General features: G+C 34.8%; 1 protein-coding gene across 1 annotated transcript; it reads left to right on the top strand.

Moving 5' to 3' along the window:
- Positions 1–27,023, top strand: SLC25A40 (solute carrier family 25 member 40; the record flags this gene model as incomplete). Its single annotated transcript, XM_080701034.1, has 11 exons — positions 1–61; positions 1,756–1,860; positions 3,429–3,488; positions 5,710–5,816; positions 10,509–10,576; positions 13,446–13,570; positions 14,924–15,097; positions 19,952–20,061; positions 22,656–22,737; positions 26,280–26,360; positions 26,911–27,023. The coding sequence occupies exons 1-11, from the start codon at positions 7–9 to the stop codon at positions 27,021–27,023; spliced, it is 1,080 nt and encodes a 359-aa protein (XP_080557160.1). The 5' UTR covers positions 1–6.

Genomic DNA, 27,023 nt, shown 5'->3' with positions numbered 1-27,023 from the left:
CTACTGATGTTACAGACAATAAAATATTGCAGTATAGAATTGAGGAAAAGACTTAAACCAGGTAGGTAGATAATAAAAGCCTAAAAACCCAATAAATGTACCATTCATTTTTATAAAAGGACATTATTGATATATTGACAAAAGTAGAATATAAACTGTACAGTGTCAATACTAAATTTCCTGAATTTGTTGATTGTACTGTGATTAAATAAGAGAATGTACTAAAGTATTTAGAGTGAATGAGTATGATATATGTGATCTACTTTTGAATGGCTCAGGAAAAAAATAAATGACATGTACTATGAGGGAGATTTGGTGAAGGTATGGATCTGAGGAAACTCATGTATTGCCAGCAGAAGTATACATTGGTCTTATCTTTCTGGAAAGGATTTTGGCAGTTTGTGTCGAGTTTTTTATAATTTAGTCGCATAGCCTTACTTTGTTTCCTAGGGTAATTATAGAAAGACTACAAAAATATATATGGATAAGGATATAATGTCAGAATGTTTTATAGTTAAGATATTGGTGGGTATAGTATAGCTCAGGGGAAGAGCACTTACATAGCATACATGAGGCCCTGGGATTGATTTCAGTGCCATTAATGAAAAACAAAATTGACAACAACCTAAGTACCTAAAAGATGAGATTACTTAAATATAAATATAAATATAATTAAACAGCATGTAAGTAGTAAAAATTATATAAATCTATATTGGCACAATGTCTGTATTGTGTTCCTAAGTGTCAAAGCAGGTTACAATGCAAGTATGGATGTTACTAACCTGGTTTTTGCTTTGTAAAAAAGGGCATGTATGTAGATGAAAGTGTGTACATATTTAATGTTTTTAGTTAGATATAATCTGTGTGCCTATATATACACATGTACACACACACTTGTGTGTGTGTATGTTTGTGTGTGTACATAAACATTTGGAAACCTGACACCCTTGCTAGTGGCTATTTTTGGCTAGTTTCTAAGTAAATTTTATACTTGTTATTATTGAACTTAAAAAATAATGTTGCATTTACTATCACTTTTATAAGATAATCTTTCTCACTAAGGTTATGGTTTTTTCCATTTTATACCTATGTAACAACTATAGTATGCAATAAAAAATAGTACTACTATGTTTAATGATACTGTACTAAAATAGAAAAGGTATCTGAGTAGTAGTATTTATGAAGCTAAATTTACAGATTCTGTGACTTGGTTAGCTGTCTTTGTTTTGTCAAGTGGTCAGCATCTGTTTCCTTAACTCTCTTAGCTGTCGTTCAAATATGCTGCTGCTCATGCAGCTGACTGAAGTACTGAACCACTTTTAGAAGATCAGAGGATATGTTCTATGAATGTTTATGGTACCTTTGCATATAGAGCTTACATATTTACTTTTTTGTGTGTGTTTAATGTGGTGCTGGGGTTTTAACCCAGGGACATTCTACCTCCAAGCTGTACCCTAAGTCCTATTTTATTTTTTACTTGGATATGGGGTCCTGATAAGTTGCTGAGAGCCTCACTAAGTTGCTGAGGTTTGCTTCAAACCTGTGATCCTCCTGTGTCAGCTTTCCAGGTACTGAAATTATAGGCATGCGTTACAATACTTGGTATGTAGTATTCATTATTAATAGTGGTAAAAAAAATGTGCTTTTATATAAATTCTGATAATTGTCTTTATAGTTTAACTTTGAGCAATTTTGAAAGCATCTGCCATTAAACTTTTATGTTTTCTTTATATTAACAGGTTTTTCTTCAGTTAGTTAAAAATATGGATCCTGAAACAGGGGACTCACAGATTATAAAAGTGACACCTCTTCAGCAAATGCTTGCCTCTTGTACTGGAGCTATACTGACATCACTAATGGGTAAAATTAGGCTGCTGGTGTTTATTATGTAACTTTGGGGTTTTTTTAATTAAATTAAATTTTTATTTTTTTATAAGTGGAACATATTGAGAGGTGTACATTTACATTGTGCTTCATGCCCTTCTCCCTCCCTTTCCCTCCCCCCACCAATAGAGAGTGTCCAGGTTAATCATGTTGTATTTATGCTATTACACATATTCGTATGTAGCTCCTCCATTGAACAACCTCAGCTTTCTTCCTCTCCTATATGCTATAAGATGGAAGGAACTAGAGAACATTATGTTAAGTGAGATTAGTCAAGCACAGAAAGAGAAGGGATGTATGTTTTCTCCAATATGTTCAAGCTAGGAAGTAGTGGTAATACCAGAGGGATTCCAGATGATGGAGGGGAAATCTCAGCAAAGCCGGAACGGAAGGATAGGAGAGGAAGAAAGCTGAGGTTGTTCAGTGGAGGAGCTATTATGTAACTTTGAATCCACGATTTCATTTAAGTTTTACTATCTGTGAAATACTGATCTCATTCAGCATGATAATATTCATGATGTAATAACATTCTTTCATCAGTAGGATAATATGAAAAGAACTCTGGACTCAAAAATTCAAGATACTTGAATTTTAGTCCTTAATAAATTTAGAACAGGAGCTCTTGGGAAGCCCCATCAACACTAAACTTTTCTTTGTATATAGAAAGCAGTGAGGTGAAATAAAATACTAGCATATTCCATACAACATCATTTGAGCAGTTTTATAGTAGCAACAATATTTTACTTTGCTTACATTAATAGTGAATTTCTTAATTTTCTCTGGATCACATTTTCCTGCTTCTTATAGAAATAGCCAAATGACATACTTAGGTGTTACTTTAGCATTTAATGATTGCCTGTCTTACTTAAATATAACAAATGATTAGACAAAACAAACTTAATTGCTTTATGATACATTTTCAGGTCAGGTTTTTAGGGTCTTTAAATCATCCAATGTGACTTCCTCATTCTCAGATGAGGAATAGTTTTCTTGGAAACACTATCTGGCATTTTTTTCCTACTTAGATAAAATAGAGCATTCAAATTAAAACAATTTGCCTTTGCTGTGCTGTTCCAAATAGAATGGCATAACCTAATGCTAAAGAGAACTTATGGCTAGCTTACTCAGATTTACATTTCCTATAGCTTTTACTGCATCAGGTAAATTCAGCAGATTAGGAAGACTAATACAGTTTGACTATTGATTACTTGTAATACAATGTTATGTTCAAACATTTAAATAGACTTTCAGAGCTTTTATTCCTTTAGAGAACATATTTTCTTATAAAAACTAGTATTTCAATTTAATGCTAATAGAATTATAGTTGTAGACATATTTATTAAGAATGACAGATTAATACTTGTAAGAGAAGTAGTCACAGACTCTCTTTGCACTGATTCTCTTTAAACAAAATTCAAGGGCAAAAACTTATAATGTTACATTAAAATGACTTTAAGATGAATAGTCTTATTTATTATATATTGGAAAATGTTCATACAATTTACAGGTATCACTTGCTAAGTGAAACTTATGTATGTTTATAGTGACACCACTGGATGTTGTTAAAATTAGACTCCAAGCCCAGAAAAACCCATTCCTCAAAGGTATGTGTACTAGTTATTGTGAAAATGTTATGTTTGATCTTCAAATGTTACTGCATTCATTTTCATTTGAATAATATTCTTTTTGTTAATTTACCCAAATTAATGCTCCAGAAACATTTTTTCAAAACTTAGTTAATACATGGTAAGGTATAAGCCAAAATAACATACATATATTATTTTATATGTAATATATAAATAATATATTACACACAAGCAAATACATAAACACATGTAATGCTCTTTTGGACATACTAATTAAAGCAAAGGGTCATTATATGTTTGGATATATACCTCTTTGGTAAAATCAGAATTATACTTGTAAGGGACCTTAGAATCTAATTTCCTTCTTTGTCCAAGAGTTATGCCCATTCTAGAACTTTTTTTTTTTTTTTTTTTTTTTTGGCAGTTCTGGGGATGGGACCCAGGTGCATTCTACCTCCAAGTTATACCTCCAGCCCTGTTTTTTTTTTATTATTATTATTATTTAATTTGAAACAGGACCTCACTGAGTTGCAAAGGGCCTAAGTAGTTGAGGCCAGCCATGAACCACCATCCTCCTGTCTCAGCCTCCCAAATGCTGGGATTACAAGCGTGTGTCACCATGCCTGGCTCATTCTAGAACATTTTTGGCAGTCATCCAACTACAGCTTACTGTTAGTGATGGAAATTCATTATTTTTTGAGGCAACTTGGATGATTGTCGGACAGTTTATGTGTAATTTGAGACAAGTAATTATATATTTTTATAAGATGGGCAGAAATAGCAATTCCATAATCAAGCTTTTAGGGCTTTGTAAAGATAATAGCATTTCAAACCTACTTAAATTGCAGAAAACAGATTGGACTGCGAGAAAATTGGTTCAGATATAAATGCCTCCATAGTAAATGTATAGCAGTGAGATAGAATGAACAATAAGAATATTTCAGCTGAATAAAAGAATAGATGGAGCCAGATATGGTGGCGCAAACCTGTAATCCCAGTGCTTGGGAGGCTGAGACAGGAGGAGCACAGGTTCGAGGCTAGTGCCTCAGCAACTTCACAAGACTGTCTCAAAATAAAAAATAAGTAGAGCTAGACGTGTAGCTCAGAGGTAGAATGATCCTAGTTCAATACCCAGTATCACCACCACCAAAAAATAAAAGAAAGAATAGATGGATTATAGGAGAAAACTTAAAAAGGTAATTTCCTATACACTAAAGAAAGTTAAAAGCAGAAGGAGATACTAAGACTAATGCATTATAAAACTCATAGAATTATATATAGTTGAATAGAGAGGACAATTTTGTTAGTCAAAGTGACTCCCATAAATGAGAAGGAATTGGGAGTAGTAAAAGTTGTAATACATTGTATAGGAGCTGACAGATAACTAGACTGAGCAGTACATGCACAGAGAAACAAGGCATAGTGTTATTGACATTGAGAAGTATGTTAATTCTCCATAATCTGCTTCCTTGCATGACCCCTGCTCTGTTTTTTTTATTATTATTATTTTGGTGGTACTGGGATTTCTGGAAACCCCTCTACCTTCTGGCTACACTCCCAGACCCATTTTTATATTTTTATTTGGAAACAGGGTCTCTTAAGCCAGCAAGGGTGTCTTTGAACCTGCGCGATCCACCTGTCTCCACCTCCCAAGCGCGGGGATTACAAGCGTGCTCCACCACGTCCGGCCCTGTTCTGTTTTTAAAACTGGCTTTTTTCCTCTCCTCCATTCTCTCAGATAACTTAAAATAATTTGTTTCTATGTACATTTTCTTTTTGTGTGTTTGTGATACTGAGGATGTAACCCAGGGCCATTCTACCTCTGAGCTATACCCTCAGCCTTATTTTTTATCCTGTATTTTGAAACAGGGCCTCACTGAGTTGCAGAGGGCCTCACTAAGTTGCTGAGGCTGGCCATGAACCCGGATCCTCCTGTCTCAGCCTCCCAATGCTGGGATTACAAATGGGCGCCACCACGCCTGGCTGTACATTTTCTTAGTAGAGTTCTAAAAACACAAAATCCACTCATTTACTCCATCATTTTGTACAACTGAGAATTTAGAACCCACTGCCAGATTATTAGGCTAATTGAATTAATTATGTGTATTTCATTGTAGAAAGTAAAGATATTTTTCTTTTCCAAGGATATTTTTTGTAATGTTTCTAGTCTCAATGTTTATCTGTAAAAATAATGCAATTATGTTAAGTGATTGTTAACTGTTAGAATTTTCTTTGTTAGGAAAATGTTTTGTATATAGTAATGGACTTATGGATCATGTATGTGTCTGTGAAGAGGGGGGCAACAAAGCATGGTATAAGAAGCCAGGAAATTTCCAGGGAACATTGGTAAGCTGACAATATTATGTAGAATTAGAGAATATTTTCTATTTTTATGTATATTCTTATATATGAAAGAGTTTTTAATTATAAGAAAGTAAAAAGTCCATCTCATTAAAGCAGAAAACAGATAGTACTTTTTTCCCTTATAACTTTTTGTTACTTTTCATTAATTCATGCTTTTTATGTAGAAAAAGAGTGAGTAGTTTTGCTTAAACTTTTATTTTGAGATAATTGTAAATCAGATGTAATTTTAAGAAAAATATACGAATCGATTTTGTGCATGTTTTTCCCAGTTTCCTCCAGAGATAATAGCATCTTTATAAACTAGTAAAGATCACAGCCAGGCCACTGACATTGATACTATATTCAAATAAAGAATAATTCTACCACTATAAGAATTCTTCCTGTTTCCCTTATAGTGTTATACCCATTTTTGTTGTGCTCTCTCTCGCTTCCTAATCCCTAGCAACACTAATCTGTTCTCTATGATTTTATAATTTCAAAAATGCCATATGAATAGAATTATGATCTATAATTTCAGGATTGGTATTTTTTACTTATCATGATATTCTGGAGATTCATCCAGGTTGTTGCATGCATCAATCATTTATTCCTTTTTATTGCTCAGTAGTATTCCATGGCATGGATATGCCACAGTTTGTTTTCAGTTTTTAGCTATTGTTATTAAAGATGCTGCAAGCAGTTAGCATGTGTGTGTATATGTTAAAGAAAGTCTTCATTCTTCTGTACCTCAGGATTGCATTTGCTAAGTGAACATGGTAATTGCATGTTGAGAGCTTAAGAAAGTGCCATTCTGTTTTCTAAAGTAGCTATTTACATCCATTAGCAGTGTATAAGTGATCTGGTTTCCCTGCATTTTCATTAGCATTTGGTGTTGTCACTAATTTTTTAAGCATTTCTGAAAGATGTATTGTAATACCTTCTTGTAGTTTATATTTTTCTGGTGCCTAATCATGTTGAACATCTTATATACTTATCTGCCATCATATCTTCATTAGAGAAATAGATTTTTAAGTTGTTTGTCCATTTTCAAATTAAATTGTATTTTTACTGTGGAGTTTTGAAAGCTGTTTATATATTCTAGGTCTGTTTATATATTCTAGATACTTGTCCTTACTTGGGTTTTTGAGTAGCAAATATTTTCCTCTATATTCTAATTTATCTTTTCATCCTCTTAAGCATGGTCTTTCATTGAGTACTAGTTTTTAATTTTGATGAAATCCACTTTACTAATTTTTGCTTTTTGTAAATCATGGTTTTGTTTCTTCCATCTTTTTCCATAGGACTTTTATAGCTGTATGTTACCTTTAAGTCCTTGATCAGTTTTGAAGGGTTTTGGTTCTTCTTATTTATTTGTTTGTTTGTTTGTTTGTTTGTTTTTGAGACTGAGGATTGAATCCAGGGCATTCTACCTCTGAGCTACATCCCCCAGCCCTTTTTATTTTATTTATTTTTATTATACTGGGTATTGAACCCAGGAACATTCTATTTTTGTGCTACACCCCCAGCTCTATTTTTTATTCTTTATTTGAAACAAGGTCTCACTAAGTTGCAGAGAGCCTTAGTTAGTTTCTGAGGCTGGCCTTGAATCTGCGATCCTTCATCTCAGTCTCCCAAGTATTGGGGATATAGGTGTGCACCACCATGCTCAGTTCAATTTGAATTATTTCTATTATGAGGTATGAAAGTGAAGTTGAATATTGCTGTTACTGCTTGCTGTGGATATTTAGCTACATTTGTTGAACAGACTATCTTTCCTCCATTTAGTTGTTTTTTGTACCTTTATAAGAAAATCTGTTGGATGTTATGGGATGTATCCATTTCTGGGGTTCTCTTTATGCCTATCACTCTATCCATACCATACAATCTTAATTACTGTAGCTGGGTAATAATTTAAAATCAGATAAACTGATTCTTCTCACTTCATTTTGATTGATTGATTGATTGATTGATTGATTGGAGTACTGAGGATCAAATCCAGAATCTTTCACATGCTAGGCAAGCTCTCTACCACTGATTTCATTTCAAAGTTGTCTTAGCTATTTCCAAAGTTCCTTTGGCTTTCCATATAAATATTAGGATAATCTTGTTTACAAATTAAAAATAATATTACCAAGATTTTTATTCAGTTACATTAAACCTAAATATCAATTTAAGGAGAAATGATGTCTACGGTGTTGAATCTTCCAGTGCATTTTTAATCTGCCTATCATTATAATTGAAGTGAATTTTTAAATGAATAGTATATAATTAATTAGGTCATATTTTAAACCACTGTTTTCATCTTTTGTTTGATATGCTTTATTAATGCAGCTTTAGATACATTACAGCTTACATCTGCCATTTTATTTTCTGTTTGTTCTTCTCTGTTATTTTACCTACCTTCTGTTATATTTTTTATAATTCTATTTTTATCTCTAGTGGGTTTTTTGTTGTTGTTGTTTTCGTTTGTTTTTTGCATTACTGGGGATGGAACCCACGGGCATTCTACCTCTGAGCTACATCCTCAGTTCTATTTTTTAGTCTTTTGTTATTTTTTGAAACAGGGTCTCACTGAGTTGCCAAGGCCCTCACTAAATAGCTGAGGCTGCTGCGAACCACAATCCTCAGGTCTCCACTTCCCAAATGCTGGGATTACAAGTGTGCACCACCACTCCTGACTGATCTCTAGTGTTTTTATGTACATTTTTTTTTCCATCAGGCATTCTGATTTTTCATTTGTTTCAAACACATTCAAAATTTTTAGTGTTTTTATGTTGGCTACTTTGAAATCTTAATTAGATAATATCTAACATCTCCCTTCACTCAGTATTGATATTTGTCTCACTTCATTTAACATCTTTCTGGTTCTTAGAGTGGTAAATGATTTTTTTATTAAAACTTGGACAGTTTGAGTGTTCTTTTAATAAACCGACTTTTATTTAAACATTCTATTTTAAATTGACTTTTTCTGACACTGCTTCTCTTGTTACCATACGATAGGGAAGAAGGTGCTACCTTGTCACAGCTAGGTACAACTAAAAATCCGGGTTCCCCGCTCACCTCCATTGGCAGGCAGCTTGAGGGAAGACCTCTTTACTGCTTGGCAAGTGTGGGAATTTGGCTTCCCACGGAACGAGTTCCGTGAAATCTGGGATGGCCTCATTACTGCTGGATGATGGTGAAAGTCCTGACTCACCACTGTCCTTCCTCTGACATCACCCTAGCATCAGGGCTGGAGGAACTTACTGCTGATTTGGTGGGGATAAAAGTTTCCGCTCCTTACATCCTTAGGTGACAGCATCCTCAGGATGGTGTTCCATGCCTCATTGCAGCCTTCACAAGGGTGGACATGTAGGTCACTTACTTGGTCTTTGCTGGTATGGGTAGGGGTGGTGCCGCAGGATTCTTTTCTCTAGGTTTAACTAGAGTAGAGTAGTTGTTATCTACATGTTTTCTATTGTGTTGTGCTTCCTCTTCCCTGGGAAAACTCATAGTCCTTTGTGACTGACTTCTTTATCTTAGTATAATGTTCTAAGACTCATCAATGTTGTGGCATGTATCCGTTTTTATTTTATTTTTTATTTTTTATTTTTGGTGGTACTTGGGATGGAACCCTTCTACATCCGGGCTATACTCTCCCAGACCTATTTTATATATTTGGAAACAGGGTCTCTTAAGCCAGCAAGGCTGGCTTTGAACTTGCACGATCCTCCTGTCTCTGCCTCCCAAGCGTGTGTCACCGTACCCGGCGGTTTTTAAAATTTTTATTCCCAAATAATATACCACTGGATAAATATGCCATATTTATTTATGTATTTATTCATTCATCAATTGATGGACATTTGGGTTATTTCCACTTTCGGGAAAGAATAGCATTGCTGCGAGTATTCAAGATAATATGTGAACATTTGTTCTAATTTTTCATGAATATATACCTAGAGTTGTAAATTTAACTTTCTACTTAGCCCTTTGAGAAACTGCCAGACTGTTCAAAGTTGTATCATTTTATGTTCCCAACAGCAATATATGACAGTTTGTTTCTCTGCTTTATCATTAATACTTGTTATCATCTGTCTTTTTTATTATCCTAAGTGACTATGAAGTAGTACCTCATTGTGGTTTTGCTGTGAATTTCCATAAGGATTAATGATGTCAAACATTTTTACATGGGCTTATTGGCCATTTGTGTATCATCTTTGGAGAGATGGCTATTCTAATCTTTTGCCAGTTTTAATTTTTTCTTTTCATCATGAAGTGGTAAGAGAGTGTCTATTAATAGCAGACTTCCCTTCAGCTTCTCCCTGCTTTTGATTCTTCTTCAGAGATCAGAACATAGGTTTTAATATTTTCTCAGATTTTATGAGCAAGTAGTCATGAAAGTTTATCTGACCAATTCTCTGCCATTACTTTATTTAACTTCTTTATAATAATCTTTCAAACACTTTGTTTCTAAGCCCTAAGTAGAATAATCCAGAGTTGAGTAATATATACTTTATTCTTAAAGTGTTGTCTGGAAATGTTACATTTTTACTTGCTTTAAATTTCTATTTTTTAAAGTATGGACATACATAAATCTAAGAAGCACATAATTTAGAAATAAATGTTTGAAAGAATCAAATTACCAGTCAATTATCACTACACATTTTTGCATATCAGATCTAGGGATCTATTTTGACTACTTTATTATAATTTTAGGATGCTTTTTTAAAAATCATTCGAAATGAAGGCATTAAATCCCTGTGGAGTGGCCTTCCTCCTACTCTGTAAGTTGAATTTAATATTATTTTCTACTAAGTAATGGTTGTTTTGTCTTAGAATTGGCATGATTGTACAATACTTTACATATTTCATATTAGAACCCTGTGCAGCTTTTTAGCTCTGTGACAAAATAACTAAGAGAAACAATTTAAAGGAGGAAAGATATATTTTGGTTCCCAGTTTCAGAAATTTCTTGTCTGTAGATGACTAGTTCTATTGCCTGGGCCTGAGATGAGGCAGAACATCACAGCAGAAGGCTGTGGTGGTGAGAGCTATTCACATCACGGCAGCCAGGGGACAAAGGAGAGACAAAGAGCAGAGCACAAAAGAGACCCTTCAAAGGTGCACCCCAGTGACCCTGATCTTCCAAGTAGACCTCACCCCTGGAGTGGTCCCAGCTGGGGACCAATTTCTTAGCATGTGAGCTATAGGGAGATATGCCAGATCCAATCTATAACAAACTTTCATATTTGGAAACATGAGTTTCACAACTGCCTATGCATTTGATGATGTATGCTAGAAGGACTTGACCTTGAGAGGGTTATTCTCCTGAATATGGTTGATTGCAGCTATACGAAGGAGAATTAGTGTGGGGAAAAAGACCCATCAGAGTTGACCACACAAAGGCTTACAAAATCCTCCTTTGTGACATCTAATGGAGCACGTTGTTCTTCCAGCAAGTAATTGTGAAGTATGCAAAGTATTCTTCCTTGGGCAACACAGTTAAGCAATTGATCTTCAAGGAAGTACAGCACTTTTTTTTTTCTTTTCTTTCTTTTTTTCTTTTGGGCATTGAACCCAGGGACAGTCTATCTCGATGAGCTATACCCCAACCCTGATTTTTTTTTTCTTAATTTTAAAACAGGATCTTGCTATGTTGCTGAGGCTGTCCTGGAACTGTGTTCCTCTCCTCTCAGCCTCCCAAGTACTGGGATTACAAAGACATGCACCACTATAACCGGCAGAGTGTACAGCTTTTATTGGACATTGGTTATGTAGGTTCATTTTATCTTTGTGGTCAGCTATGACTAGGAAAACATCAGACCCCAGAGGGAAAGTAGATGCTTACCATAGGTTACAACATTCACACACATAAACCTAAACCAGCTGGTTTAGTGCTTCAGAAATATAGAAAGCATTATTACAGGGAATATTCCAATGACTAAATTTTGATGCGTTGGCCAAAATTCAGTATGTAAAGAGGCTCTCCTCGAGATATTATACATAAGAATTGAGTAACCAAGCCTGCAATGTCTTGTCTTCAGTGAGTAAGTATAATTTTTTTCATGTTTAGAAATAAAAACTTTGGGCCAGGCACATATATCTCAGCATTTGGAAGACTGAGGCAGGAGTATTGTACGATTGAGCAAGCCTCAGCATGCTATTTAGCAAGACCCTGTTTTAAATATAATACATAAAATAAGTGGTAGCTCAGTGGTAGAGTTTCTCTGAGTTCAATTTCCAGTACTTTTTTTTTTCTTTTTTATTTTTTGCAGTACTGGGAGTGAGCCCCAGGAGCATTCTATCTCCAAACTGCACTGCCAGCCTTTCTTTTTTATTCTTTATTTTTAAACAAGTTCTCATTAAATTGCAGAGGGTTTCCCTAAGAAGCTGAGGCTGTCTGGGAACTCCGGTACTTGAGAGAGAATTTGGTGTTTGTTTCACTTTTATTTTTTTTTTAACTAAAACAGTAAGGTATTAGTGATGTGTATATGTTCCCTTTTCTAGATAATTCTCATTCTCTACATACTAGCAATTATATTAATTAGTATTAATAAACTAGTAAGGCTGAATGTAAAACTTCTAAATAATACCTTGGCTTTCTCTGCCTCATTTCTCTCTAATCCTTAGTTTGGAGGAAATTAGTTTTGAGGCATATATTTTAATGCTCAATATTATAAAGTTAGTGGTGGATCAAAGACCACAAGACAGTGCTGCTCTTAAATATTCAGCGTCAAACATCACTATAGAATCCCATGCTATAGTCCATGATGTTAGTTTCTTGTTGCATTTATACTTATATGATGTGACAGTGCTTGCAACTTTGTACTGAATTTAGTTAATAGTTTCTTTCCGACATTTTACATTTAAAAGAATTTGTCAGCTGGGCAGTGGTGGTGCAATCTTGTAATCCCAGCATTGGGAGGCTGTTGCAGACAGCCTCAGCTACTTAGTGAGGCCCTCTGTAACTTAGTGAGACCCTGTTTCAAAATAAAGAATAAAAAATAGGGCAGGGGGTGTAGATCAGAGGTGGAATGCCTCTGGTTTCCATCCCCAGACCTGGAAAAAAAAAGAAGAAAAGAATTTGTCATTAGAATTTTTCAGTTGTAGTTTATTTCTACTTACAAGCAGATGTGATATATGAACCATGGTTCAAATATGTCTCATAGTTGCTCATGAAATTTTTATTGCAGTGATTCTGATGTTGTAATAAATGTTAATTGGGATATCAGATCTGGAAGACCAGAAACAGAAAAAGTCAAGGAGATGGCAAGTCTCCTAATTTGTATTTGTCTATTATGACCTGAGGTTGTACATTTACTATGATCTGACTCTGGTTACATAGCACTTATTTAGTGCTGTATATTGTAACTTATCTTCATAGCATTTATTTGATGATATTTATTGTAACAATCTTTACATGTAGAATATAAATTTTTAGAAGGCAGATGTTTTTTAATATTTTTACTGCTTACTAGGTTAAGCACTAAAAATTTTTAAAATAAAATAATTTTTCTCATGGGCTGACTTGATATAGTTTTTAGATTAACCAGAATAAAGGGGTTTTTAGCTTATAATATGTAAATTTAACTTAATAGTACATTTGAAACTTTTAAATGATTTTGAAGAAATGTTTTTGTTTGTTTCTATCAGAGTAATGGCAGTTCCTGCCACAGTTATTTATTTTACAAGTTATGATCAATTAAGTGCTCTTCTGAGATCTAAATTAGGAGAAAATGAAACCCGCATACCAATTTTTGCTGGAATTGTGGCCAGATGTAAGTAATAGACTTTATTTTCATTTTGATTTCTGTTTAGAACATTTGTTTATATTTTGACATTCATAGAAAAATTATATCATGTACAAAATATCAGCCAGATATATTTTATGTCCTAATTTATATTAATTTATTAATATCTGTACTCCAGAAATCACATGGTATAGAGAGTGCCATCACAATGAGATGGAATTAACCCATCTTAGTTGAATCTTGAACAGTTGTTTGTTGGTTGGTTGGTTTGTTTTGTGGTACGCAGAGGCATTCTACCTCCAAGTTATACCCCTAGGCAGATTTTATTTCTTATTTGGAAACAGGATCTCCCTAAGTTGACAAGGCTGGCTTTGAACCTGCAATCCTCCTGTCTCAGCTTCCCAAGTACTGGGAGGGATTACAAGTGTATGCCACCACACCCAGCTTCTTAGACAGTTTTTAAGTCACATCAAAATTGGTTCTTACTAGCCAGGCGGGGTGGCGCACGCTTGTAATCCCTGCGCTTGGGAGGCTGAGACAGGAGGATCGCACAGGTTCGAAGCCAGCCTCAGCTACTTAGTGAGGCTCTCAGCAACTTAGTGAGACCCTGTTTAAAAATAAAGTATAAAATAGGTCTGGGAGTATAGCCCGGAAGTAGAAAGCCTCTGGGTTCGACCCCTAGTACCACCAAAAAAAAAAAAAAAAATTGGTTCTTACTTCCATAAACTTCCACTGTATTATCAGGTACCATGCATGATTCAAGCCAAAGTCTTGAATAATTTTACTCATAGGCCATGAGTTTTGGAATTAAGTCAGAAGGCAATTTACCACTAAACAGAACATTTTCCTAGGAAACAGAACTGAGGTATATTGGAGACACAAACTGGAATAAGTTTTATAATAGTACTAGTTGACTATAAAATTTCTGGATCTGTTCTTAAAAGAATTGAAGCCAGAGAAAAGTATGTAAAAATAAACTTAAATGTTTTATACAGGGGGAAAATCTGTGCCAATATATTGACATCATTAGATATTTGATTTTGAGGTTTGCAGACATTTCAGAATAAAAGGTTAAATAAAAATACATGAGGCCGGGCATGGTGGCGCACACTTGTAATCCCAGCATTCGGGAGGAAGAGACCGGAGAATCATGGTTCACGGACAACTTCAGCTACTCAGTGAGGCCCTTCGTAACTCAATGAGACCCTGTTTCAAAATAAAGAATAAAAAAGAGAGGGCAGAGGGTGTAGCTCAGAGGTACAATGCCCCGGGTTCCATCCCCAGTAACCACACACAAAAAAAACCATGAAATTAATTTTTGCATGTGTGTTTACATAATACATGGCTTTGTGTTTGTTTTCTTTAATTTGATTGCATTAGTTGGTGCAGTAACTGTGATAAGTCCATTAGAATTGATTAGAACCAAGATGCAGTCTAAGAAGTTTTCTTACAAGGAACTGCATCAATTTGTCAGCAAGAAAGTATCTGAAGACGGTTGGATTTCACTTTGGAGGGGCTGGGCTCCGACTATTCTTAGAGATGTGCCCTTCTCAGGTAAGATTTCTTTTATTAGTGTCTGCTAAACTTTAGGCAGCTTTGGCTTATTCATAAGGTTTTTAAGCCCTTTATAGTTAAAAGTAAATTATTTTGCTATAGTGACCACAAATTCCTGGATCATTTTTGGGCTTTCGGGTTCTTCTTTCTAATTCAAATCTGGTTTTCTTTTTGAGTTTAATTCCATTTTAAACATTATTGGTGGGTACTCATATTCAGAGAATACCAACAATCTTTAACATTATTCTAAATAATTCATAATTGGTAAGATAAGTCAACTACTACAAATCAAAATATTATAAAATCCATTTATGACCACCTTTGTTGTGGTTTTTTTGTTGTTGTTGTTTTTGTGTGTGTGTGTGGTGGTACTGAGGTTCCTGGAAGCCCTTCTACCTCCGGGCTACACTCCTATACCTATTTTTTTATATTTTAATTTGGAACCAGGGTCTCATAAGCCAGCGCGGCTGGCTTCGACCTGCACGATCCTCTAGTCTCTGCCTCCCAAGCGCGTGTAATACAAGCGTGTGCCACCACACCCGGCTGACCACCTTTGAATTATATGAACTTTCTACTTTTTTAATTATGAAAAATGAACATTGCTTCATTAAATGAGGATTCTATAAAAGACTATTATAAATCATATAGGAGGTTATTTTCAGTTATTCTGACTAGAAACATATGTGACTAACAATACATCTCTGTGCCAATTATGTTTTCTTTGGAGGAGGATATGGCTGATTAAACCCATTAGCATTCTACAGCTGAACTATATCCCCAGCTTCATTTATTTATTTATTTATTTATTTATTTATTTATTTATTTATTTATTTATTTTGCAGTACTGGAAATTGAACCCAGGAGCATTCTCCCTCTAAGTTACATCTTCACCCCTACTTTTTATTATTTATTTTGAAACAGGGTCTCACTGAGTTGCAAAGGGCCTCACTAAGTAGCTAAGGCTGGCGTCAAACCTGCAATCCTCCAGTCTCAGCTTTCTAAGTCCTGGGATTACAAGCATGCACCCTATGCCTGGCTCCATTTTACTTTATTTTGAGGTGGGGTGTCACTAAATTACTAAGTTTTCTATCCTTCTGCCTCGGTCTTTCAAATTATAGGAGTAATCTGTAGCTGGAATTACAGATATACACCACTACCCCCAGCTAGTTTCCTATCCTTCTACCTCAGTCTCCCAGATTATAGGAGTAATCTTTAGCTGGGATTACAGATGCACCACTACACCCAGCTTTTTTTTTTTTTTTTTTTTTTTTTTCGGTATTGGAGATGGAACAACTCAGGAGCATTCTACCTTCAAGCTACACACCCCCAGCCCTAATTTTTATTCTTATTTTGTGTGTGTGTGGTACTAGAGTTCCTGGAAACCCTTCTACCTTCAGGCTATACTCCCAGACCTATTTTATACTTTTTTATTTGGAAACAGGGTCTCTTAAGCCAGCAAGGCTGGCTTCAAACCTGCGTGATCCTCCTGTCTCCTCCTCCCAAGTGCGAGGATTACAAGTGTACACCACCACGCCCAGGTTATTCTTTAGTTTTAAACAGGGTCTTGCTAAGTTGCAGAGGGCCTCACTCAGTGCCTGAGGTTGACAATGAACCGGTGATCCTCCTGTCTCAGCCTCCCAAGTACTGGGATTACAAGCATGTATCACCTTTCCTGGCTCTTTACTTTTTAAAATATATAGTTGATATATAAAAAGTAACACAGATATATTATTAAGGGTACTAAACACCTATGAATTTACCACTTTAATATATGATCTTTCAGTCATATATTAAATAGGTATCTTCTTTTAGTCATATTCCCAGTGGTAAGCACCATACTGAATTTTTGTCATTTACTTGATACTTTTATAAATTTGTTTTCCTGTGTATCATTACTAAACAATATGTTACTTAGTTTTGCCAATTTTTGAGCTTTAATAAATAATGCTGAACCTATGCAATAGATTTCCAGTATTGGGCTTGCTGGTTCATATAAATTTATGTATGCATTTCTTTGCTGTCTTCTCTCTCTTTCTTTCTTTCTTTCTTTCTTTCTTTCTTTCTTTCTTTCTTTCTTTCTTTTTGTGTGTGTGTGGTACTGGGATGGAACCCAGGGGCTTTCTACCTCTGGGCTAAAGTTTATATTTTATTTGGAAACAAGGTCTCACTAAGCTGCTGAGAGCCTCCCTAAGTAGCTGAGACTGGCTTCAAACCTGTGTGATCTTCCTGTCTCAGCCTCCCAAGTACTGGAATTACAAGCATGTGCCACCATGCCTCTCTCTTAAAAAAAAAAAAAAAAAAAAAAATTTTTTTTTTTTTTTTTTTTTTGCAATTCTGGAGATTAAACCCAGAATGCCTTACCACTGAGCTGCATCAGTTTCAGTTAGCTGCTGAGGCTGGGCTCAAACTTGCATCCTCCTGTCTCAGCCTCCTGAATAGCTAGTATTATAGGCAAATGTGGCATATCTGGCTCCATATATAGATTTCTAATTTTAGTAGGTAATAGTAGATTTTTTTCAAAAGTAATTATATGGATTTATACACCTACCAGTAAAATAAAATTTTCTGTTGTTTTGCACCATTCCCTAATCTTTATCATTACTGTTGTGTAATTTTATTTATCTGTTAACTTAAAGTGGTAGTATCTAACTTTGGTTTACATTTTCCGGGTTATTAATAAGGTTGGGGACTGCTTCTTTAACCATTCAGTTACTCACAATTGATTTGGGGATATGGACTGAAATAAGTATTTAACCTCACTTTCTGCGCAGTTGGTAATGTTTGTTGTCTCAGCATCATTTATTAAAAAAGCTATAGTTGCTTCAGGGATCTGCAGTGTCACCTCTCTCATATCAAATTTTTATTGTATGCAAAGGTATGTTTCACTGTTTAATTTGTCTAAATATGTGTCAATAGATTCTAAATTACTAATGCCTTATAAAAGATTTTTATGTCACTTCATTTTTTTTCCAGGAATGTTATAGCTATTTATGTTAATAATAAATCTTTAAGACATTAATACAGCTGGGCATGGTGGTACACACTTGTAGTCCCAGTCCTTGGGAGGCTTGGGAAAGGACAATCACGGTTCTTGGCCAGGCCAGCCTCACCTATTTAATGAGGCCCTTTGCAATTTAGTGAGACCTTGTTTAAAAATAAAGAATAAAAAAGCTGGGTGTGGTGGCATATGCTTATAATCCCAGCATTTGGGAGGCTGAGACAGAAGGATTGCAGTTCACAGACAGCCTCAGCTACTTAGTGAGGCCCTTTGCAACTCAGACTCTGTTTCAAAATACAGGGGAAAAAAGGACTGGGGGTGTAGCTCAGAGGTACAATGCCCCTGAGTTCTATCCCCAGTACCACAAACACTAAATAAATAAATAAATAAATAAATAAATAAATAAATAATAGGGCTGGAAGCCAGTTGTGGTGGTGCACATTTGTAATTCCAGAGGCTGAGACAGGAGGATACGGTTCGTGAACAGCCTCAGCTACTTAGTGAGGACCTTTGCAACTCAGTGAGACTCTGTTTCAAAATAAAGAATAAAGCCGGGCGTGGTGGCGCATGCTTGTAATCCTCGCACTTGGGAGACTGAGACAGGAGGATTGCACAAGTTTGAAGCCAGCCTCAGCTACTTAGTGAGACCCTGTTTCCAAATAAAGTATAAAATAGGTCTGTGAGTATAGCCCGTAGGTAGAAAGCCTCTGGGTTCCACCCCCAGTACTACAAAAAATAAATAAATAAATACATAAATAAATAAATAAATAAATAAATAAATAAATAAATAAATAAATAAAAATAGGGATAGAGTTGTAGCTCACAAGTAGAATCCCCCTGGATTCCATCCCCAGTACCACAAAAAGGGGGAGGGGGGGCTGGAGGTATAGCTTGGAGATAGAATGACCCTGGGTTCAATTGCCAATACTGAAAAAAAAATTTAATAGATATTTAAATTTTTTTCATAAAGGTTACATAGATTTCTTTAATCATTATGACTTTTTTTCTTCATCCATATAATTTTCCTCATTTTAAAGAAAATAGTTCAGTTGTTTCAACATTGATAATTATTTTGCCACAGGTTTTTGATTGAACACCATTTATCAAGTTAAGTTGCCTTTTATCTATAAATCCTCCAAGAAACTTGTTTTAAATTGTTAAATTTATCAAATAACTTTTGTCACCATTAAATTATTTTCTAGTTTTGTTAATATGATATATAACACAGTTTATTATATTAACTATCTTTGCATCTCTGGAATAGCCCCACCTAGTGGTGATAGTGTATAGTCTTTTATGAAAAAAGTTCAGCTTCAGTTTCCTTTTTTTTTTTTTTTTTTTAGTTTTTTACACATATCAATAGATTGGCCATTACTTTTCCTTTCTCCTACATGTGCTTGTCAAGTTTTGGAATCATAGCCCTACTTTACTGATGAATGTGGTTTTGTTTATAAGACTTCTGGAATATTACTGAGACATTCACTGTCCCCTTCCTTTTATATCATAATCAGTCTAAACAGAAGGCAGAATGTGTCAGTGTTAGAATATCTCTTTCCCCTTAATTTATAGCTTCATAAATCGTCTCTTCAAAGTCCACATTTTATTTCTCAGGGGAAGAAGGAAATTTCCTGATGTACATGATGTACATTCACAAACATATAAGTCATTCACTAAGCCAAATGTGAGGAGGAGGGAAGGGGAGGGAATGGGGTGGGAATTGGGGAAGGGCAATTGAGTGATGTGTGCAGTATGCCTCTACCGTCTTATACTCCATTAAGATGTATAACTACAGTGCACCAATAAAAGTCTACATTTTATTTCTCAGTATGTGCTCATTTCATTCTCTGTTTTTATAGCAATGTACTGGTATAACTATGAAATTTTAAAGAAGTGGTTATGTGAGAAATCTGGCTTATATGAACCAACATTTATGATCAACTTTACTTCAGGGGCATTGTCTGGTTCTGTAAGTTTATTCTTTTGTTGTTAAAATTTTAGTAAAATGGTAATTATTGTATTAAAGAAGAATAAAATATTATATAGCATTCATGTGTGTTAAAATAGCACTTTTTGAATTGTACTACTTTAAAACAAGTGTTTATCATACTTTTTAGGAAATAAGTTATTAGGAATTACAATAGTTTAAAATGTACTATTATTTGTTTTTATGTAATTACAAGTACATTATATTTTCCTGAGATTTTTTTAATTTGTTAAATCATTATAGTTAAGATCATGATAAATAGTGCTTTATTATTTACAGGGTATTTTATATTAAAGTTGGTCAGTAAATGCTAGTAGATATGATTAGGTATTTTATTGGATTCTCAACTTGTATGTATCATTGAATTAAACAGAAGTAATTCCATCCACTGCTGATAGTTTCTGTTTCTTAGGAAACATTTTGGCTTACCAAGTATTATTTCTTAAGACAGTTTCAAGAAAAAGTACATCCAAAGGAAAGAAATATAAGAAGTGTGTGTGTGTGTGTGTGTGTGTGTGTGTGTGTGTGTGTGTGTGTGTTGCTAGGGATTGAACTCAGGGATGTTCCACCTCCAAGCTACCTCCCCCTACCCCTACTTTATAGTTTATTTGAAAATAGGGTCTTGCTAAGTTACTGAGGCTGGCTTTGAACCTGCCATCCTCCTGTCTAAACCTCCAAATACTGGGATTGCAGGTGTGTACCACTATGTCTGGCAGGAAAAATTTTAAATGAACATTTTAATCAGCAAGGTCACCTTTTCCTACCCCTCCATATGTAAGAGAAAGTCATGTAAATGAACTTGTTTTAGGCAAGATTCATATTACCGTGACCTTGGCCATAAAGGTATTTTTTATACTTACATACTTTCAAAATTAATTTGTGACGATTTACACTGACTACATAGAACTACATAAAAACAACTACATAAAAACAAAATAGGCATTGTTGTGCACACTTGTAATCTTAGTACTTGGGAGGCTGAGACAGGAAAATCACAAGTGATGGCCAGCCTCAGCAACTTAATGAGACCATCTGCAACAACTTAGACTAGCTTTTTTTAATTTTCTTCTCTTTCTTTTCTTCTTTCTTTCTTTCTTTCTTTCTTTCTTTCTCTCTTTCTTTCTTTTTTTGGTGCTGGGAATTAAACCCAGGACCATTCTACCTCCAAGCTATACCCCTAGCCTTATTTTATTATTATAATTATCATTATTGTTTGCCGGGGTCCAGCCCTAGCAAGAGTCAAGGTTCCTGTGTTGGTGAGAAAAGAGCCAAGGTCAATGAGAGAAGAACTGTCACATGAGATCAGATTCAAACTTCTCCATTTTATTCAGGATTTGTTACAATTTTTATACTTTCTTTTTTGGCAGAAAAGCAAGGGCATAGCCATGGAAGCAGGATCTCCAAGGACAGGAAAATTTTTATTTTTTATAGAGTTTAGGGCAAGGGTGCCAGACATTTAAGTAATCATAGTATGCTTTATCTCATTTCACAAGGCTGACTCAAACTTAATCTTATACCTTGGCCCAAACTAAGGTCAGTTTGAACTTAATGTTTGGCCCAAACTTTATCCTTGGGAAAAAAATCTTTGCTGCCTGAGTATCTCACAAGCCGCTGCCCATCGGTTTAATTATAATGCTTATACATAAAATTCCAATTATACATATTAATCCAAGTAATCCTAAAATAATTTATGAAGAAAGGAATGGTAGGCATACTTCATGGGGGATCTATGCCGTTGCGGATCCCCTGATTGAGCTTTCTCAAGATCTGCATGAGATGCTGTAGCAATTGTTGTTGTTATTGTTGTTATTACTGGAGATTGAACCCAGAGGTCTTTTACCTGCAAGATACACCCCCAGCCATTTTTATATTGTATTTTGAAATAGGGTCTCACTAAGTTGCTGAGCTGGCTTCAAACCTGCAATCCTCCTATCTCAGTGCCACCACATCCAGCTCCTAGTTAATTTTTTATTTTAAACAGGGTCTTGCTAAGTTGCTGTGGACCTTGCTAAGTTGCTGGGGTTGGCTTCAAACCTGTGATTCTCCTATCTCAGCCCCCCAAGTTCTGAGATTATAGGCATTCACCATCATGCCTGGCTCAAAGTCCATTTTCTTTACCTTAATTTTTAAGTTCTACTTATTTTTTTAAACATTTGCTGGAAATTTTTAAATATTTACCTGATACTAGAGACCTTTCTGCTTTAATATATGTGTTACAGGTTCCAAACATGAGGTTAAAAAGTCCTGGGGCCACACTAAAGCATGAGAAATTGTGAATTCAGGTTTTTCAGTCAGCAAGGTCTTGTGATTCTGGCTCTGCTGCTACTAGTAGCTGTGTGAACTCAAAAGTGAGGGACTTTTCTGAGACTATTTACTTCTGAGTTTTGTGAGGGTGAGGGATACCTGGACATGCTTACTTTCTTTAATAAAGCTTTTCTTTAAATATATTTGGCTTTGTTTTAAACTTAAGTTTCATTATGATTGTCAGTATTATCTTTGCTAATATTCTCATTAGAAGAATTTAAAAACTTAAGGAATAATAAAATATTTAAATTAATTATTTTACTTTCTGATAGTTTGCAGCTGTTGTAACTTTACCATTTGATGTGGTAAAAACACAAAAGCAGACCCAACTTTGGATATATGAAAGTCATAAAAGTAAGTTTAATTAATTTAAAGCATTTTAAGGGGCCATTATTTGTTTTCATTCTAGAGTTTTTTTATACCTTATGCTTTCCTTAATAAAATTGACATATACTATTTGAATGGAATACTGATTAAAAATACTCTAAATCAAATAGGAAATTTAACATATCTTAAAGACTGTTTCTGATCTTCCTTCAATTAAGTCTTTTACCTACTGCAAAGAACATACTGTCTTTGTCATACAAAAGCGAAGTTGCTTAATGATATTTTTCCTAGTTTATTTTCAGATCTATTTCAAGTTTTTATTTTTATTTTCCTTGAAAGTATTCTTTTTATTTTAAACCAACAAAATTAATCTAGACAAATTAAAATGGGAAGCACTTATTTATTTATTCATTCATTTATTATTTAGTAAGTAAGTACTGGGGATAGAACCTAGGGCCATTCTACCTCTGAGCTACAAAACAAAAAACCAGGTTTTTTGTTTTTTTTGGTTTTTTGGGTTTTTTTGAAAAAGGGTTTTGCTAAGTTGCTGAGAGAATCAAGTCTTAAGTTGCTGAGGCTAGACTTGAACCTACTGTTCTTCTGTTTCCTGGCCTACTGGAATTATAGTCATGTGCCACCAGTTTGGGCTGAACTAGGAAAATGTTTTTTCTCTTGGTGGTGTGTGTGGGTGTGTGTAAACATTTTATTTCATTTTTTGCTTTTTTGTTTGTTTGTTTGTTTGTTTGTTTGTTTGTTTTTTGCAGTACTGGGGATGGAACCCAGGGCCATTCTACCTCCGAGCTACACCCCCAGCCCTATTTTTTAGTCTTTTTTATTTTTGAAACAGGGTCTCACTGAGTTGTAAAGGGCCTTGCTAAGTAGCTGAGGCTGTCCGTAAACCGCCATCATCCAGTCTCTGCCTACTGAATGCTAGGATTATAAGCATGCACCACCAGGCCTGGCTTTTAGTGTGCTTTCTCTGCCTATTTTCTCAACATTTTTGCTATGTTGTAACTTGGGATTTCTTCTACAACAAAAATATACTCTTACTTGCTTGTATTTGTTTTCCTCTTTTGTCATATATTATCTTTAGAATGCATAGCAAACCCATGGAAATTTCTCCATTAAAAACCTGAGCTACATAAACCTTATGATAACTTATTATAAATAAATTATTCTAACCTATGAATGTAAAAATGACCATAAAAAGGAAAGCTGGTGTTATAATGTTGAAAGAAACATTATAACATTATAACCAATGTCTGATGGACATTAGTGACAATCTTGTCTTTGACTTGGTGTCCTCTAATATTAGACACTAGTGAAAACCCAAGAGATAATCAAAGTTCTATTCTCTCAGTCTTTTCCCTTGTCCCTGACTTATGCTTGAGCCTCTTGTTCATGGTTTAATACTGGTAAGGCATTATGTATCCAGAAATTTGTCTTTTGCATTAAATGTCCCACAAAGCCACAAAGGTTTGTATACTTCTTAAAATTTCATTACGTAAATTTTTGGTGTTTTTTTTGTTTTTTGTTTTTTTTTGCCGGTACTGGGGATTGAACCCAGGGGCATTCTACCTTCCAGCTACACCCTCAGCTATATTTTTTATCCTTTACTTTGAAACAAGGTCTCACTAAGTAGCTGAGGATAGCTATGGGCCTGTGATCCTCCTGTCTCAGCCTCCCAAGTACTGGGATTACAGATGTGTGCCACGATACCCAGCTATGCAAATAAGACATGGAAAAATTATAAATAATAATACCATCAAGTTTAAGAAAAAAACCATATCCATTTAAGAGGAACCTTCTGTATATCCCTCTTTTATTGTACTCAGTTCTATATGCCTTTAAATATGTAGCCTTTTTCTCGTTTTTTTGTTTGTGTTTGTGGGTTTTTTTGTTTTTTGTTTTTTTGGGTTTTTTTGGTGGTACTGGGGGTGGAACTCAGAGGCTTTCTACCTCTGGGCTATACTCCCAGACCTATTTTCTATTTTATTTGGAAACAGGGTCTCACTAAGTTGCTGAGAGCCTTACTAAGTAGCTGAGGCTGGCTTCGAACCTGTACAATCCTCCTGTCTCAGCCTTCCAAGCACGGGGATTACAAGTGTGCGCCACCACGCCTGGCCTTTTTCTCGTTTTTTAACTACTAAAACTAAGGTTGAAATGGCTCTTAGGTAAGTAGGTCGGTTCTTATTGTATTTATTATAATGAAATAGTATACTTCCATAGGTAGTAAACATCCTTATATATGTATTATTTGTATTAGAAATCATTAAATGGGGAGGCAGGAAGAAAAATAAATTATTAAAAGGAAGAATTCATTTAGATCTCTCACCTGTACAAAAGACAACTCAAGATGGATCGAAGCACCTAGAAATTAAACAAGAAACTTGGCAATTACTAGAAGAAAACATAGGACCAGTTCTCCGTCTTATAGGCACTGGTAGAGACTTTCTCAATAAGACTCCCAAAGCTTAGGAAATAAAACCAAGAATCAATAATGGTATGACATCAAAATAAGAAGCTTATGTACAGCAAAGGAAACAAAAGTCTGGAGAGCTCTTACAGTATGGGAGGAAGTCTTGGCTGGCTACTCCTCTGATAGAGGAGTAATATATAGACCATATAAAGAACTCAAAAAGTTAAACCTTATTACTCAAATTTCAAAAATGGGCAATTGCACTGAATAGACACTTCTCAAAATTAGAAATACACTTGGCCAATAAATATATGAAAAAATTGTTCAGAATCACTAACAATTAGGGAAATGCAAAACAAAGCTATACTGAGAGTCCATCTAACTTTAATTAGACTGGCAATCATCAAAAATACAAAGTATAACAAATGCTGGCAAGGATGTGGGGAAATAAGAACCATTAATACACTACTGCTGGGACTGCAAATTGCTACAACCATTATGGAGAACAGTACAGGTATTCCTCAAAAGCTAGAAATGGAACCACCATATGACCTAGCTATAGTACTCAGTATTTTTCCAAAATAACTAAAATCACAATACCATAGTGATACATGTATATTCATATTTATAGGAACATAATTCACAATAGTTAAATTATGGAACCAACATAGATTGGTTGGATGAATATGGTATAGACACACAATAGAATCTACTCATCCATAAAGAAGAAAAAAATTTTGTCATTTTTCAAAAAAATGGGTAGAACTTGAGAATACTAAATGAGATAAGCCAGTCTTAGAAAGTCAAGGGTTATATGTGGAAGCTGAAAGGAAATACGAAACTTTAAATAATGTGGAGAGAGACTTGTAGAATGGTGGATGCAGATTGGGGGAGGGACTTGAGGGAAAAAAGGAGAACTGAGCAAGGAATGGTTTGAATAACACCATAGCAGATCATGAAGGTTTGTCTACCAATTTCACTAACATTAGAGAGGAAGGAGAAGGAACGGGTGGGATGTGAAAAGAGGTACAAGAGCTATGTGCATGTGTGTTTGCATCACATTGAACTCACTGTCATAATTGCAATCCACTAGTAAAATTATTTTTAATTACTAAATTGTGGTTTATGATAGCATTCCTTCTTTTAACAGTTTCCATGCCTTTGCATATGTCAACCTGGGTTATAATGAAGAATATTGTCGCTAAAAATGGATTTTCTGGATTATTTACAGGTAAAAAATATTTGCTTCTCTCAACCAGTGAACAGAATTATCAACTTCTAAAATTAACTTTCAGAAAGAAGTTATAGATAACATCGTATCTTTATTATTTTCTTCTAAATATCTTATACCTTATTTTTATCTATAAGGTAAATGAAATGCTACATAACAGAAGATTTACTACCAATAAGATTTCTATAAGCCGGGCTTGGGAGGTGGAGACAGGAGGATCGCACAAGTTCAAAGCCAGCCTTGCTGGCTTAAAAGACCCAGTTTCCAAATAAAAATATAAAATAGGTCTGGGAGTGTAGCCCGGAGGTAGAAGGGTTTCCAGGGACCCCATTACCACCAAAAAAAAAAAAAAAAAAAAAAAATTCTATATAGCCTGGAATTTAAGTGAGAAGGATGGGAATAAGCCATTTGACCTGTTCTTTGCTACCAGTTTATAATAGAAAATTTAACACTTCATTTAATTTGATCATTGAAATGTTGAAATGAAGCCAAATATGCTACATTTTTAAAAAATAAGGTAAAATTGTTCTTTTCTCTGTTCTCTTTTCAGGCTTAATTCCTCGCTTAATTAAAATTGCTCCTGCTTGTGCCATTATGATCAGTACATATGAATTTGGAAAGGCATTTTTCCAGAAACAAAATGTTCAAAGGCAGCACTTCTAG

This window comes from Muscardinus avellanarius (genome assembly GCF_963383645.1).
Source record: "Muscardinus avellanarius genome assembly, chromosome: 9".
Classification (NCBI taxonomy): domain Eukaryota; kingdom Metazoa; phylum Chordata; class Mammalia; order Rodentia; family Gliridae; genus Muscardinus; species Muscardinus avellanarius.
The sequence above is the reverse complement of the archived record's forward strand: the minus strand, read 5'-3'. Positions and strand labels throughout refer to the sequence as shown.